This window comes from Lithobates pipiens, unplaced genomic scaffold (assembly GCF_037356315.1).
Source record: "Lithobates pipiens isolate NorthernLeopardFrog02 unplaced genomic scaffold, aLitPip1_a1.2 Scaffold_13, whole genome shotgun sequence".
NCBI classification, from domain to species: Eukaryota; Metazoa; Chordata; class Amphibia; order Anura; family Ranidae; genus Lithobates; species Lithobates pipiens.
Window position 1 is genome coordinate 205,076,087 of NW_027507718.1, and position 16,820 is coordinate 205,092,906.

Below are 16,820 nucleotides of genomic sequence, written 5' to 3' on the forward strand. Positions count from 1 at the left end.
GCCATTCTAGAATTCAAAAGCCGCGCCTCCGGCTCCGCCTTCGCCTGTGATAGGCGGAACACTGAATTTCCCAGCAGCCTGTGTTCCGCCTATCACGGGCATCGTCTCATCCTCGTACTACGGACGAGGATGAGACGATGCCCGTGATAGGCGGAACACAGGCTGCTGGGAAATTGAGTGTTCCGCCTATCACGGACATCCGATAGGCGGAACAGCAGTCAGTGGGAAATTGAGTGTTCCGCCTATCACCGACGGAGGCGCGGCTTTTGAATCCTAGAATGGCCGCCGACGAAGAGCTGAAGGACGGAGGCTCGGCTCGGGACGGGACGGGACGGGCCGGGACGGGCCGGGACGGGCCGGGCCGGGCCGGGACGGGACGCAGGCTGGACGGGACGCAGGCTGGACGGGACGCAGGCTGGACGGACACAGGCAGGCTGGACACAGGTAGGCTGCACGGACACACACACACACACACACACACACACACACACACACACACACACACACACACACACATGCATGGACACACACACACACACACACGGATGCATGGACACACACACAGGGATGGATGGACCCACAGGGATGGACGGACACACAGGGATGGACAGGCATGTCTCACCCTCGGCTTATACACGAGTCAATAATTTTTTCCAGTTTTTTGGGGGTAAATTGGGGGCCTCGGCTTATATTCGGGTCGGCCTATACTCGAGTATATACGGTACTCTCCTTCATGACCAGGCCATTTTTTATTTATTTTTGCGAAATTGTACTGCGTTATTTTAACTAATAATTGCACAGTCATGCCATGCTGTACCCAAATAAAATGTATATTCTTTTTTTCCCCACAAATAAAGCTTTCTTTTGGTGGTATTTGATCACCGCTGCATTTTTTATTTTTTGCGCTATAATCAAAAAAAGACCAACAATCATAAAAAAAAAAATAAAAAAAATATTTTTTACTTCTTCAATATTTTTCTGCTATAAAACATATGCAATAAAAAAATTTAAAAATTGAATTTCTTTAAAAATTTAGGCCAATATGTATTCTGCTACATTTTTTTGGTAAATAAAAAATTCCAATAAGCGTATCTTATTTGGTTTGTGCAAAAATTAGTGTCTACAAACTGGGATACATAGTGGAATTTTTTTTTTATACTAGTAACGGCAGCGATCAGCAAATTATAGTGGGACTGCAACATTGCGGCAGACAATCAGAAACTAACTGATATTTTTGAGACTGTGGGAACCAGTGACACTAATACAGTGATCATTGCTAAAAATATGCACTATCACTGTACTAATGAGACTGGCTAAACACCTAGGGTTATCAGAGGGTTAACTGTGTGCCTAATCAGTGTTTTTGTGTCATTTGTGTGCTGCTTTTACTCAGAAAAGTGTTGGATTTTATTCCCTGCTTTGCAGGGACACAAAATCCATCCCCTGCCCCCGTGTCAGAGCAGAGCTGTGCCTTGTATATATGGGGTGCAGACAGTTGCTCGGCAGATGGGAATTTCCTTGTTAGCACTGTCTGTGTTGATGGGGGAATCATGCAAATTTCTGTCCTGCAACCTATGGTTGCAGGACAGAAATTTGCGCAGTCTATGGCCTGCTTTACTTCAGGTTGTTCAATTAAGCTTTGACAAAAAAAAAAAATGGAAGCTGATTGCTTTATTTACAGAGCTACACCAAATAGTTCACTCTCCAGTTTTAGTAAATCAACCCCACAGTTTGAATACAACTGTACATGTGAACTGTCTTATCAAAAGATTGTTCTGCCAAAAGCATTACTTGGAGTGCATTTAAATAGGACCCGTGCCAATTTGAGGATTGGAAAATGAAGGAGTGGCAGTTCTGAGGTGAGCTGATCCCTGCGCTATCCCTTACTGTAAGCATGGCCATATATTAGAATGACAGCACTGTGTAAAGCAATAGAGACTTGACTGATTCATTGTTACCCTTCCTCTTCTATTCTGGGTGTTGTTATTTAAATGATTCCAAGATTGTGGATGATGGTGTATATATGTTAACTAGATTTCCATACCTCCCAACTTTCTGGGAGATGGGAATGAGGGACACCTATTTGCAAAGTATGTAGGCATAGGCCACACCCCCTGTCACGCCCCCCCTTAAAGGAGAATTGTACAACAAAAATTATTGGTTAAACCCACAAGTGCTTTTTTACCACTATTATTCATTTATATTGGCTTTTCAGAATTTACAAATGCAGCAATTTCGAAATTGGATGAAAGGTTTAGCTCTGGGAAACACTGTTTTATAGATAAGTAGAGCATTTTATTCACAACTATATAGGTCAGACAAAAATGAGGGACAAAACAGAAGGAGAGAGGGACAGAGGGACTTTGTTGGGTTTCTCACCTACGCACGGTGAAGGATTCCAAGACTGGTCACTGATATGTAGAAAACAAACGTGTTTTCTGAGACTCTGTGCTGGGCCCTGGAACATGGAGACTTTGTAGAGCTTTGAATGGGAATAAGCCTCCAATCCTAGGTCTTGGAACCCATACCTCATTTTTAGTATCAGCTGTGCACAGGCTTTTATATATTTAAGCTGACTGATGCTCAGGGTATTCGCTCTTGCTCTCTCTGCTACGGGAGCCTGCCATTTCTGGATAAAAAGCTAAACAGTGACAAATCACTAAATGGTACATATGCTGCCTGTTTGTTTTAGGAACCCTGTTGGTCAGGAGCTGACAGGAGTTTAGTGTAGATGCTCGAACAAGCAGATTTTTTTTTTTAGCTATGGACAAAGCCCTCATGCATTGAAACTGTGTATGTTTGCTGCATTGCTGAATAAATGTGCAGAATCTGCTTGGACTGTTCCTGACTCCTGAGTATCCTTATCTTTTGCATGGTTTACCAATGCCGCTACCAGTTTATGAGCCTATGCCTTAAAGAGACAGACACCTATAGTCAGGGCTTTTTTTTTTTTTTTTTTTTTTTAAAGAATGGGTGCAGGTACTCCCCCTTCTGAGTCACTCTTTGTCTCTGCCCCCGATCCACCTTCAAACACTGTCCCTTGGTTCCATCCTCTACCCACCTCTCAGTACTGGCCCTAAGTATCATTTTGTTAAGCTAAGTAATTTGTATAAATTTGTACTGATAGAAAAGACAGTAAATTACATTACCTGCAGCCAGGAATAATTAATCCCATAACAATAGATCCCTCGCAGCAATAAGCCCCCCAGCAGCAATAGATCCCAAGCAGCAAAATAACCCTACCAGCAACAATAAATCCACCTTAGCAACAAGAGGCCTCTGTCAGCAATAGATCTCCCAGCAGCCAGCATTAATAGACCCCTTAATAGATGATAATAATAATAATAATAATAATAATAGATCCTCCCAGCAGCAGATAATAATAATAGATCCCCCAACAGTAGATCCCCCAGCAGAAAATAATAATAATAATAATAGATCCCTCAACAGTAGATCCCCCCGTGACAGCAACAATAGACCTTCCAGGCAAACAATAGATCCTCCCCCCCCCCCCCAGTGGAGATATCCCCCAGCAACCATCCTAAATAGACCCCTCTGCACACCCCACCACCCCTTGCTATTACATACCGTGTCCCCCCATGGCCCTGCTTATAGTTGAATAAAAGTAGGATCCTATAACACAGCTTTTATTGGCAAACCCTAGCCAAGTTTAGACTAATCATCTACTGCAAGAGCACTTAAAGAGGAAGTAAACCCTGATGGGTTTACTTCCTCTTTGATTCCCTGCAAAGGTAAAGCATAATGGACTACTATGCATCACATAGTAGTCCATTATGTGTCACTTACCTGACACAGGAGCCAGCGAAGTCACAGCTGTCCCCTGTAGTCCGGAGCATCCATCTTCTCGTGGGCCTCTCTGCTCCGTCGCTGTCATTCGGCGAAGCCACGATGACGTCACTCCCGCGCATGCGCGCGGGAGCCGCCACTCGCGGCATATCGCCATTGACCGCGGCGCGCTCAGTGCGCCTGCGCGCCCCTGTCTACAGCGCATGCGCCGTAGACAACGGTCCCTGTCTTTCGGTAAATATCTCCTAAACCGTGTAGATTAAGGCTTACCTGTAGGTCAAAGTTGGTTGTAAGGGTTTACCACCACTTTAACCACCTGGCAGCTTACTGAGGCACCCCGGCCTCCTTGGAGGGAAAACAGCAACTTTATACATCATCAATGCTTTTCATGGCACAACAATAGCCAATAGTGGGAACACTTTAAATCTGCAAAGTAACAGTCCTCTCTGGGGCTCTTAGAGTGTCACTTTACATCTTAAGTACGGCAGAGAGTACTATTCCTCTGCAACTTTAAAGTGTTCCCACAGAACGTCCTGAGAAAGTGCCTATTGTGTCTCAAAAAACATTGATGATGTATTATGTATCTCTTATCACCAATAAAGAATAGTTCTTGATGCACAAACTCCCTAAAGTATTCTCTTCTATCCAGGGTGCTTCTGCAGACACATCCCACCCACACAAGCAGCAGCAATAGTAAGATGCTCTGCCTTGGGGTTCTCTCTTAGCCCCTGAGAAAATGGGAGTGGGGGATGGGGCTGGGAACCATGGGGTAGGGGAGTAGGAGGAGGATTGAAAAGGGGGGGAGTGGGTAGGAGATGAGGAATGGGTAAAGGAGAACTGGATTGGTCAGGGGAGAAAGAAAGAAAGATGAAAGAAAGAAAGAAAGAAAGAAAGAAAGAAAGAAAGAAAGAAAGAAAGAAAATACAATGAAAGAAGGAGGATGGAGGGAGAAAGAAAGAAAGAAAGAAGAATGAAGGGAGAAAGGAAAAAAGAGAGAAATAAAGAAAGGATGAAGGGTGAAAGAAAGAAAGAAAGAAAGAAAGAAAGAAAGAAAGAAAGAAAGAAAGAAACGTAGCTAGATAGATAGAAAAAGAAATAAAGAAATATAGATAGATAAAGGGAGATAGATAGATAGATAGATAGATAGATAATAAATAGATAGATAATAAATAGATAGATAGATGGATAATAAATAGATATATAGATGGATAATAGATAGATAATAAATATATATATAGATGGATAATAAATAGATATATAGATGGATAATAGATAGATAATAAATATCTATATAGATGGATAATAAATAGATATATAGATGGATAATAGATAGATAGATAGATAGATAATAGATAGATGGTTAGATAAAAGGGAGAGAGAAAGAAAGAAAGAAAGAAAGAAAGAAAGAAAGAAAGAAGGGTGAAGAGAGAAAGAGAGAGACAGAAGGGAAGGAAGGGCACCCCTACATCAGTGTACAGTGTACTCACTCGGAGGCAGTAGGGACTGGATGGATGAATGGATGGATCAGACTCCATCTTTGCTTTCCGTTTGCTGGGCTTGAATCTTCCCACCCACATCCCTTAGGCAGCAGAACAATGTCTGTCGGGGAGAGTGGGCAGGGCATACACAGGAGGAGAGGACAGGAGGAGGGGGAGGAGTAGAAGCAGCTACTCTGCTCTGTCTGGCTGTGCGGGCAGCAGGGGGAGGGGAGAAGTGTCAGAGCTGGCTGTGATAAGCCCAGCTCATCTCTCTCTATCTGGAGATCTCAGTGAGCTCCGATCCCCCTGCTGATCTGTCCCGCTCACGGACGGCTCTCTCTGTGTCACTGGGAGGACTGGTGGCGGGGATCTCTGCTACTAGAAGACGTGACTCTGCTATAAGGTAAACTAGGCGGCCGCGCGAGTCCCCTCTGATCGTGGGGCCTAAGGCGACCGCCTAATTTGCCTAATTTGAGAGCCGCCTCTGTGTGGGCAGATCCTGACCATATGGTCGCGATCTTTCCTGAGCCTGGACTGGCTCTGTGATGTTAGCCGACAGTGGGCTGCTGAAAACGGGTCAAAGGAGTGCAGGACGATCTGCAGTCCTGTGATCAGCAGGAGAAGTACAGCCAAACAAACTATATTTCTGCTTTAAATTCTATTGTTTTTCAATAATTATCTAACTTATTTTTTCATGCATGCCAAGAATTCAAATTTTAAATACCCACAGTGGTGGGTTTACTAATGGCAAATAGACTGTGTACTTTGAAAATGCAATTGCACTCATTTTCCCAAGAGCTTAGTGAATGTGGTAAAGCTCTGCTGATTTCCGTCATCCAATTAGCAAAATTGCTATTTTTTTTCTTGCGCCTGATTGGATATTATTTACAAAATTAAGCTTTACCACATTTACTAAGCTCTGGGGAAAATGAGTGCAACTGCACTTGCAAACTGCACAGTCTATTTGTCTTTAGTAGACCCCCCTTCTTATTTAACAATTTACAGCATATTTTAAAACATGGTGCAGTCACAAATACTGATTTAATCTACACATTTACATTCAGAGAAAAACGTTCCCTGGACAAAAATTACTGTGGCATCGGTTTGAGGCCAACATAATGTTTGCTTTTTAACTCTGGTTTAATCATTTTCAGGACTACAAATAATCAAAAGTTAGTGTGCTTTTTATCAGCAGTCACTTCTATATTTAGTTAAACATTGGAATCTTAAAAAACAACTATAAATAATGGGAACATAAATAAAATTATTCAAATACAAACATGATAAAATGTAGTTTTAGTAAAATTTTTGCACAAAGAATTGAACCAGCCAATCATTTCTTTATTTGCTGTATATAAAAATACTTTTTAAATAGTGACTTAAAGAGAAATTGAAGATTTTTTTTTCTCTCTCCTCATTGGCTCACTGGGTGTCATTGACAGCAGCAAGAGCCAATGGCTCCCAATCTGTCTCAGTCAATGAGGAGGGAGAATCCCCAGAGAGCCAAGGCTCTGGTGCACATTTTGCACAATGAAGACAAAGCAGAAAAATTATAAACATACAGGAATATATATGGTTGCACTACATATTATAAATGGGTGACTAAGGAGAAGAGAGAGAAGTATCTATATATTTTCCCAGCTTGAGTATCAGCCAAGAAACAAGTGATATATACGCAGTCAAATAACATGTACAAATTAACTAAAAGCATATGCTACATATCTATGAAAGGTGCGTGTTATGTTCCAGAACTCCAGGACAACCCAGAAAAGACTAGCGTCCTCTGAACCAACCAAATTTATTTTCCATCAGAACCCTGTATTGGACCTATCCCTGAAGAATTCTATCCCTCACCAACTGGTACGGTGCCAGATCTGGAACATCTTGCCATGGTTGCCACATAGAGTAACATTTTCGAGGAACATTTCTATGTTGATAAGCTAATTTCTTGAGAATGAGCAGATTGTTCACTTGTTCTAGCCACTGTCCCCTAGTTACATACATAGTAGCAGGGCTCGAGTCCTGCGGGAACGCATGGGAACGGCGTTCCCGTACTATTCCCACAGCGGGAACGCCGTTCCCATTAGCTGCCTGAGGGCTGAGGCTATGCAGCGCGTAGTTCGCCGCCGCTCCTCAGCCGCTGAGTGACTGGCTGCTAGGCAGGGGCCGCTCCGCATCTAGCAACCGGTCACATGACTTCGGCCGTGCACGTGGGCACGCACTGGCGCGAGTCTGTGGGCAGGCTGACACACGCTGCGCGCCTGCTTGGATCCGGAGTTCCGGACTGTCCCCCCCCTCCTCCCCTCTACCCAGTGCCAGTTAGTCCTGGCCTCCTGGGGCCACACGCTGCACTTTTCCAGTTTACTTCTCCTTCTCTACCAGGTTAGTCACTAGTGTGTAAGTTGCACTCTGCAATACCCTGCCAATACTCATCAATACTCTGCAATACCCTGCCAATACTCATCAATACTCTGCAATACCCTGCCAATACTCATCAATACTCTGCAATACCCTATCAGTATCAATACTCTGCAATACTCTGCGAATACTCTGCAATACCCTATCAATACTCTGCAATACCCTATCAATACTCTGTAATACCCTATCAATACTCTGCAATACCCTATCAATACTCTGCAATACCCTGCCAATACTCTGCAATACCCTATCAATACTCTGCGATACCCTATCAATACACTGCGATACCCTGCCAATACTCTGCAATACCCTATCAGTATCAATACTCTGCAATACCCTGCCAATACTCTGCAATACCCTATCAATACTCTGCAATACCCTGCCAATACTCTGCAATACCCTATCAATACTCTGCAATACCCTGCCAATACTCTGCAATACCCTGCCAATACTCTGCAATACCCTGCCAATACTCTGCAATACCCTGCCAATACTCTGCACTACCCTATCAATACTCTGCAATACCCCGCCAATGCTCTGCAATACATACCCTGCCAATACTCTGCAATACCCTGCCAATACTCTGCAATACATACCCTATCAATACTCTGCAATACATACCCTATCAATACTCTGCAATACCCTGCCAATACTCTGCAATACATACCCTATCAATACTCTGCAATAAATACCCTATCAATACTCTGCAATACCCTGCCAATACTCTGCAATACATACCCTGCCAATACTCTGCAATACCCTGCCAATAGTCTGCAATACCCTGCCAATAGTCTGCAATACCCTGCCAATACTCTGCAATACCCTATCAATACTCTGCAATACCCTATCAATACTCTACAATACATACCCTATCAATACTCTGCAATACATACCCTGCCAATACTCTGCAATAAATACCCTATCAATACTCTGCAATACCCTGCCAATACTCTGCAATACATACCCTGCCAATACTCTGAAATACCCTGCCAATAGTCTGCAATACCCTGCCAATGCTCTGCAATACCCTATCAATACTCTACAATAAATACCCTATCAATACTCTGCAATACCCTGCCAATACTCTGCAATACATACCCTGCCAATACTCTGCAATACCCTATCAATACTCTGCAATACCCTGCCAATACTCTGCAATACTCTGCAATACCCTATCAGTATCAATACTCTGCGAATACTCTGCAATACCCTATCAATACTCTGCAATACCCTATCAATACTCTGCAATACCCTGCCAATACTCTGCAATACCCTATCAATACTCTGCGATACCCTATCAATACTCTGCGATACCCTATCAATACTCTGCGATACCCTATCAATACTCTGCGATACCCTATCAATACTCTGCGATACCCTGCCAATACTCTGCGATACCCTATCAGTATCAATACTCTGCAATACCCTGCCAATACTCTGCAATACCCTATCAATACTCTGCAATACCCTATCAATACTCTGCAATACCCTGCCAATACTCTGCAATACCCCGCCAATGCTCTGCAATACATACCCTGCCAATACTCTGCAATACCCTGCCAATACTCTGCAATACATACCCTATCAATACTCTGCAATACCCTGTCAATACTCTGCAATACATACCCTATCAATACTCTGCAATAAATACCCTATCAATACTCTGCAATACCCTGCCAATACTCTGCAATACATACCCTGCCAATACTCTGCAATACCCTGCCAATAGTCTGCAATACCCTGCCAATAGTCTGCAATACCCTGCCAATAGTCTGCAATACCCTATCAATACTCTGCAATACCCTATCAATACTCTGCAATACCCTGCCAATACTCTGCAATACCCTGCCAATACTCTGCAATACCCTGCCAATACTCTGCAATACCCCGCCAATGCTCTGCAATACATACCCTGCCAATACTCTGCAATACCCTGCCAATACTCTGCAATACATACCCTATCAATACTCTGCAATACCCTGTCAATACTCTGCAATACATACCCTATCAATACTCTGCAATAAATACCCTATCAATACTCTGCAATACCCTGCCAATACTCTGCAATAATTACCCTGCCAATACTCTGCAATACCCTGCCAATAGTCTGCAATACCCTGCCAATAGTCTGCAATACCCTATCAATACTCTGCAATACCCTATCAATACTCTACAATACATACCCTATCAATACTCTGAAATACATACCCTGCCAATACTCTGCAATAAATACCCTATCAATACTCTGCAATACTCTACCAATACTCTGCAATACATACCCTGCCAATACTCTGCAATACCCTGCCAATAGTCTGCAATACCCTGCCAATACTCTGCAATACCCTATCAATACTCTGCAATACATACCCTGCCAATACTCTGCAATACTCTGCAATACCCTGCCAATACATACCCTGACAATACTCTACAATACTCTGCCAATACTCTACAATACATACCCTGCCAATACTCTGCAATAACCTGCCAATACTCTGCAATAACCTGCCAATACTCTGCAATACTGTGCCAATACTCTGCAATACTCTGCCAATACTCTGCAATACTCTGCCAATACTCTACAATACATACCCTGCCAATACTCTGCAATAACCTGCCAATACTCTGCAACAACCTATCAATACTCTGCAATACTGTGCCAATACTCTGCAATACCCTGCCAATACTCTGCAATACCCTGCCAATAGTCTGCAATACCCTGCCAATACTCTGCAATACCCTATCAATACTCTACAATACATACCCTATCAATACTCTGCAATACCCTGCCAATACTCTGCAATACATACCCTGCCAATACTCTGCAATACCCTATCAATACTCTGCAATACCCTTATATTTATATTAGCTTTTGGGGAATTTACAAATGCAGCAATTTAGAAATCAGATGAAAGGTTTAGTGCTGGAAAACACACACACTTTTTGATAGATAAAAAGTGAATTTTATATACATCTATATGGATCAGACCAAAATGAGGGACAAATGAGGACGAATGAGGGGCAGAGGGACATTGCTCCAAATCAGGGACAGTCCCTCGAAATCAGGGACAGTTGGGAGTTATGCTTCCACCTAGCTTTCAAGTGGGTGTAGGTAAAGTAGAGTAAATAATGTATGTGCAAACACGAACAAATAAATAAGCGATCAAAATCAAGATAGTTAAAAGTAGTTGGCACTTTTAGAATATATGTTGCATTTCGGACTGTATTTTGCATTTTTTTGTACTCTGCCCAGGAAGATTTATATCATTTATCTTGCACTATATGCTAATTTTGCACCATTCTGCTATCTTGCAGTAGTTGCTTATTTGCACATTTGATCGTTTATCTGCACATTTTGATCGCTTATTTATTTGTTCGTGTTTGCACATATTTATTAGAGTGTTTTTTAGTAATTTTTTTTTGTTGCACCTTGCACTTTGATATTACCACCCAGGAATTTGGATGTCACAATTTATCTTGACTTTTTAGAAACACCAGCAATTTGTTGTATTTTGCATCTGTAGGAATATCTATTCTATTCCATTTACATTGTACTACTACCTGTAGCAGCATTAGTATTAGTAATTTCTTGCACTTTGCACTCCTATGAACACCATAGATTCATCTAATTTACATTTGTACTGCTATCTTTAGCAGCTTATTCCTTTTTTCTGCTGGGAACAGTGCAGCACCATTCTTTATTGCATTCTTTTCTTCTGTGGATATGGTTTGACCCACTTGCAGCAGTCCCATTTTTCAACCTTTGTTATACATGGTAGCGCAGGAATAATTACACACTATACAAACAACTCTTTGCTATACCTTTGCATTATCAGTCGGTATGCAACAACCTGCTTTACATAAACACTGGATTGTTAAACAATTGAATGAGCAGTGTATTACACCAGCACAGACACCTGTTCACTTTTAGCAATCAATTTTTTTTCTGAAATACAAAACCTCTCATACAAAGTAATTTCGATAGAAATGTTTTTGCTTTTTTTTCTTATAATATCTAAGATACTGAGCCAATACAATGACACTGTCATGCATAGAGCCTGTACATATATTTGTAAACACATTAGCATATGATCTAATAACCTAACAATAATCAAAATACAATACTTATTTACTTACCTTGTTGATATCCCATAACACCACAATGCTTTGTAATTTGGCGAACTCCAGGGCTACAAGTCGCCCAATTCCATGTCCGGATCCAGTAATCAGTACAATGTCTCCGCTAACAGATTTCTTTTTTGCTGGGATAAATAATTTGACAAAGGCCTCCAGGTAGGAGTAAATGGCAATGAAAAACAGAGCTATAAATTCTAGAATGATCGCCATGTTTCTACTCTGAGTCTAAGTATGCACTATCCACGTCAGAATCTTTTCTGCTGGACTTATAAAGCAGCCTTGCTAATATGAAACAAACATGTGCTGGTGCCAAGGATATTACACAAGCCAAGAGCGGCATGTAATATATGCCAACAGCCATTGAATAATGAACATCTGTGAAGATTTCTATACACGGTGTTTGCTCTGCTGGTTTTTATATCAAGGCAATTATAGGTGATTAACTAAGTAATTTCACACAACCTTTTCTTGTCAAATTTAATTAAAGGTACAGGGCCGTCAAAATTAAAAATGAAACCTTGCCCAGCACTCCCCGGGTTCTTAGGTTCTTAGCTTTTCTCTTTATGCATCTTTAAATGGTTGATTATCTTTAATTTCACTTTTCAATGTGGCTCAGTGGGAACGAGATCTGGGTACTGAGATCGACCCAGCGGATTGGAGCAAGGCCTGCTCTTCGATTGCTAAATGTTTGTTTAATACTGCCACTTTAGAGCCAGCATATAAAGTGTTATTGCTGTGGTATTGGGTTCCAGTCTGTATTGCCCATGCAAATCTGACTTATAGTGGTCGTTGCTTTGGGGGTGTGGCCATAATGGGGATGCTCTGCATATCTGGTGAACCTGTCCTCGACTGGTGGGCTTCTGGTCCCGAGTGTTTGGTCTGCTGTATTCCTTGCTCAATTAAGATACTCAGAAGGAGGCTAAATTTGCGCGTCAGCAAAGATTGGCATCTTATTTGTTCATAGCAGCCAAAATCACGATTGCCCAGTCCTGTAAAAAACCTACAATTTCCTTTCCGGGAGTGAGGGACCGTCTTAGGCTGGATTCACACCTGTGCATTTTTAGTGCTTTTTGCATTTTGCAGATTTTAACTACAGTCCATTTAATATGGTTTCCTATGGAACACGTTCTGTAGTGCAAATCTGCAAAATGCAAAAAGCACAAAAAATGCATAGGTGTGAATCCAGCCTTACAGTCATGATGCTAAATGAACAAATGTCTAGTATTCTCCACAAAATGCTCGCCAAGTTTCTCAAGGTCTGGCAACCATGGTTGGCATATGCCTTCCCTGATCTCCCCCTGACAAGCATGGGTTAGCTCTTATTGATGTCTCGGGTGACCTGGGTCCCTACCCCTCTTCTCTCCTTTCTATTTTACATTTTCCTCTCTCCCCTGTTTTGCTCTCTGCTCCGGTTTTCTTCTTTTATTTGTTTTCAGTCCTTTTTGGCTGCCTATTGGTGTTAGAACTGCCTGCTAACGAGGTGCTGACATAAAGGTCCTGACCACCATGGCAATTATGGCGTTTTACTCCAAAATACATTTACGCTTTGTTTAAGTTGGACATGCCTGTTTGAGAAGGTGGCCCTTCCTCTTTTGTTTATGCTGTGTATGGACACTTATGTTCTTTATGTTGCCAGTCATAACCCCTGCGTGGGCGGACTAGGTGCGTTTGTATTGTTGTACATGTAGCACTAACCCTCGAAGGAGCTGCTGGTTTGATTGGGCTTACCGTTACCTTCTTCTCCTCGATTTGTGTCTAGGAGTTTCCCGTGGTAGATGGCCCAGTAACTTTAGAGACTGAAGACAGATCCGCATAAAGGGATTTTAAAACAGGATCAGATGGTTAGGAAGGAAGTTCAGGTACTCTTAGCCAGTGGCGGAATTATCAGGGTCGCAACAGTCGCAGTTGCGACTGGGCCCTGGAATTCCATCACTGTCGGGGGGCCCCGGCGTGGTTGCTTTTCACAGGGCTGTGAGTGGAGAGCGTGTCTCATGTAAACAGCAGCACAGAGACACCGGCACTCCGGAGTGAAGTTTCATTTTCCCTTGTCCGCTCGCAAAACACACAGCTGATCCTGCTCCCCCTTCGGCCCCCCCTCCCCTCCTCTCCTCTCCTCTCCTCTCCTGTGTTCTCCGCGGGAAATGTGAGCTTGTTAGCTTCACACCTGAATGCCCGCGGAGAACACAGGAGAGGAGGGGAGAGGAGAGGAGGGGAGGGGGGGCCGAAGGGGGAGCAGGATCAGCTGTGTGTTTTGCGAGCGGACAAGGGAAAATTAAACTTCACTCCGGAGTGCCGGTGTCTCTGTGCTGCTGTTTACATGAGACACGCTCTCCACTCACAGCCGTGCTGACCCCTCTCCAGTGTGTAGACTCGGGAAGATCCCGCCGCCCATCAACATCCATAGAGCTGCTGATCGCTGCCTCCCCCCAGGTGCGTGGGGGGGGGGGGTGTACAGAGATCTGCTGGGGGCCAAGGTGCACAGCAGAGTCCAGCAAGGTACAGCGAAACCTCTTTAAGGGGGGTGACTGTCTAGGGACCCTAAAGTAAGGGGGGCTCTCTGGGGACCCTAAAGTAAGGTGGGGTATCTGGGGATCCTGATGTCCAGTACCACCGCCACCCCTCCTCCAGTGCCACCACCACCACAACCACCGTGCTACCCACCTTCAGTACCACCGCCACCCCTCCTCCAGTACCACCACCACCCACCTTCAGTACCACCGCCACCCCTCCTCCAGTACCACCACCACCCACCTTCAGTACCACCGCCACCCCTCCTCCAGTACCACCACCACCCACCTTCAGTACCACCGCCACCCACCTCCAGGACCACCGCCACCCCCTCTCCAGTACCACCACCATGCCACCCCCTCTCCAGTACCACCACCATGCCACCCACCTCCAGTACCACCGCCACCCCTCTCCAGGACCACCATGCCTCTCCAGTACCACCACCCACCCTCTAGTACCACCACCGCCACCCACCTCCAGTACCACCGCCACCCCTCTCCAGGACCACTATGCCTCTCCAGTACCACCACCCACCCTCTAGTACCACCACCGCCACCCCTCTCCAGGACTACCATGCTGCTCCAGTACCATCGCCACCCTCCTCCAGTACCACCACCACCCACCTCCAGTACCACCGCCACCCACCTCCAGTACCACCATCCCCCTCCAGTACCACCGCCACCCCTCTCCAGGACCGCCATCCCTCTCCAGTACCACCACCCCCCCTTCAGTACCACCACTGCCACCCACCTCCAGTACCACCACCACCCACCTTCAGTACCACCGCCACCCACCTCTAGTACCACCACCACCGCTCTCCAGGACCACCATCCCCCTCCAGGACCACCACCGCCACCCACCTCCAGTACCACCGCCACCCCTCTCCAGGACCACCATCCCCCTCCAGTACCACCACCACCCCTCTCCGGGACCACTATCCCCCTCCAGTACCACCAATGCCACCCCTCTCCAGGACCACCATCCCCCTCCAGGACCATCACTGCCACTCCCCTCCAGGACCACCACCGCCACCCACCTCCAGTACCACCATCCCCCTCCAGTACCACCACCGCCACCCACCTCCAGTACCACCACCCCTCTCCAGGACCACCACTGCACTGGTGACACAGGTTCCACTGGGGACACAGGCTGCACAGAAATGTTTTACTTTGTTGTACAGTTGAAAAAAAATATAGTATCAAAATCATGCTTTTCGGGGGGGGGGGGGCCTTCCTGATTTCTTGCACCGGGGCCCTGAGGTTTCTAGTTACGCCTCTGCTCTTAGCCCTTGTACACACGGTCGGACATTCCGATGGACAAAGTCCGAAAGGACCGTGTTGTTGGATAATCCGACAGTGTGTGGGCTCCATCGAACTGTTTCCGTCGGAGTATCAGACGGACCAAGTTTTCCAGCTGAGCTATAAAATTTTCTGACAACATGATCCGATCGGACTTTGTCCGATCATGTGTAGAGAATTCCCATCAGACAAAGTGCCAAGCATGCTCAGATCAAATTCCTAGACCAAAGCTATTGGCTACTAGCTTGAACGTAGTCCCGTCCTAATGAAATGACGTCATCATGTTAAGTACGATCGGATTTTCGGACAACTTTGTCTGACTGTGTGTATGCAACAGTTTCGGACAAAATCCGATGGATTTGGTTGTCGGAATGTCCAACCGTGTGTACATGGGCTTAGTGTCAAAGTCAATAATAAAGGACTTGTTTACTTTGACTAAATCCAGAGAATAGCCATTCACAACTCAAGTTGGATAGTCCCTCTCTCACAAGGCTTAGCAGCCAACAAGGTGCTTTACTCAGGAACAAGTCTCTGCCACAGACGTTGTTGTAGAACATACAGGAAAACGTCTCTGCCACAGGTGGTGTTGTAGAACATTCAGAAAACTAAACTTGTGGAACACTCGTAAGATACCAGGATTTTTCAGCCAGCTTGGCGATACCCACAAGACTGGATTCACTTAGGTACTTCAGCCCCTCCAGGCTCTTGCTAAGAAACCAACCAGTCCTCCCCTGGATAGCTACAAAGTTACTGAGCATCTCAACTACCGGAGACGGCACCGGACCACCTCAGAATCCTTCTTTCGTTTCCAGCCCCGAGACAATAAGTCGGGTGGATCCGCACCCAAGGCCATAGCCTTCCTGGGGGCTGATCAAGAGGACCAGGACCATGGAGTCAGAACGTACTTCTGGACCGGAACCCCCGAACCACGTGACATCCGCATCTTAAGTACCCTCTCCCAGAAAGCACAGCAAGAGCGACACTCCCACTGGGGGCAGGCTCCGAGAGAGAGTAAATTTAAAGCGCCCAACCAGACTGTAGTTCCTTGCCCACCAGAAGAGACAGTGCCCCTTGTGGCCAGGCTGAACATCCTATAGTCCAGTCAGACTGATGCTGAGGTCCAAATTTAGAACAACTGTACCCAAACCAAATTGCAGTTCAGGTGTAACCTTAACTT

General features: G+C 44.8%; 1 protein-coding gene across 1 annotated transcript in view; it reads right to left on the reverse strand.

Moving 5' to 3' along the window:
* LOC143974592 (17-beta-hydroxysteroid dehydrogenase 13-like) overlaps positions 1 to 12,174 on the reverse strand; it is an 80,644-nt gene extending 68,470 nt beyond the window's left edge. The window contains exon 1 of the mRNA XM_077476142.1: positions 11,838 to 12,174. Within this exon, the coding sequence (XP_077332268.1) occupies positions 11,838 to 12,047 (210 nt within the window). The 5' untranslated portion in view covers positions 12,048 to 12,174. The remainder of the gene's footprint in view (positions 1 to 11,837) is intronic.
* Between the last annotated feature and the right edge of the window lie 4,646 nt (positions 12,175 to 16,820).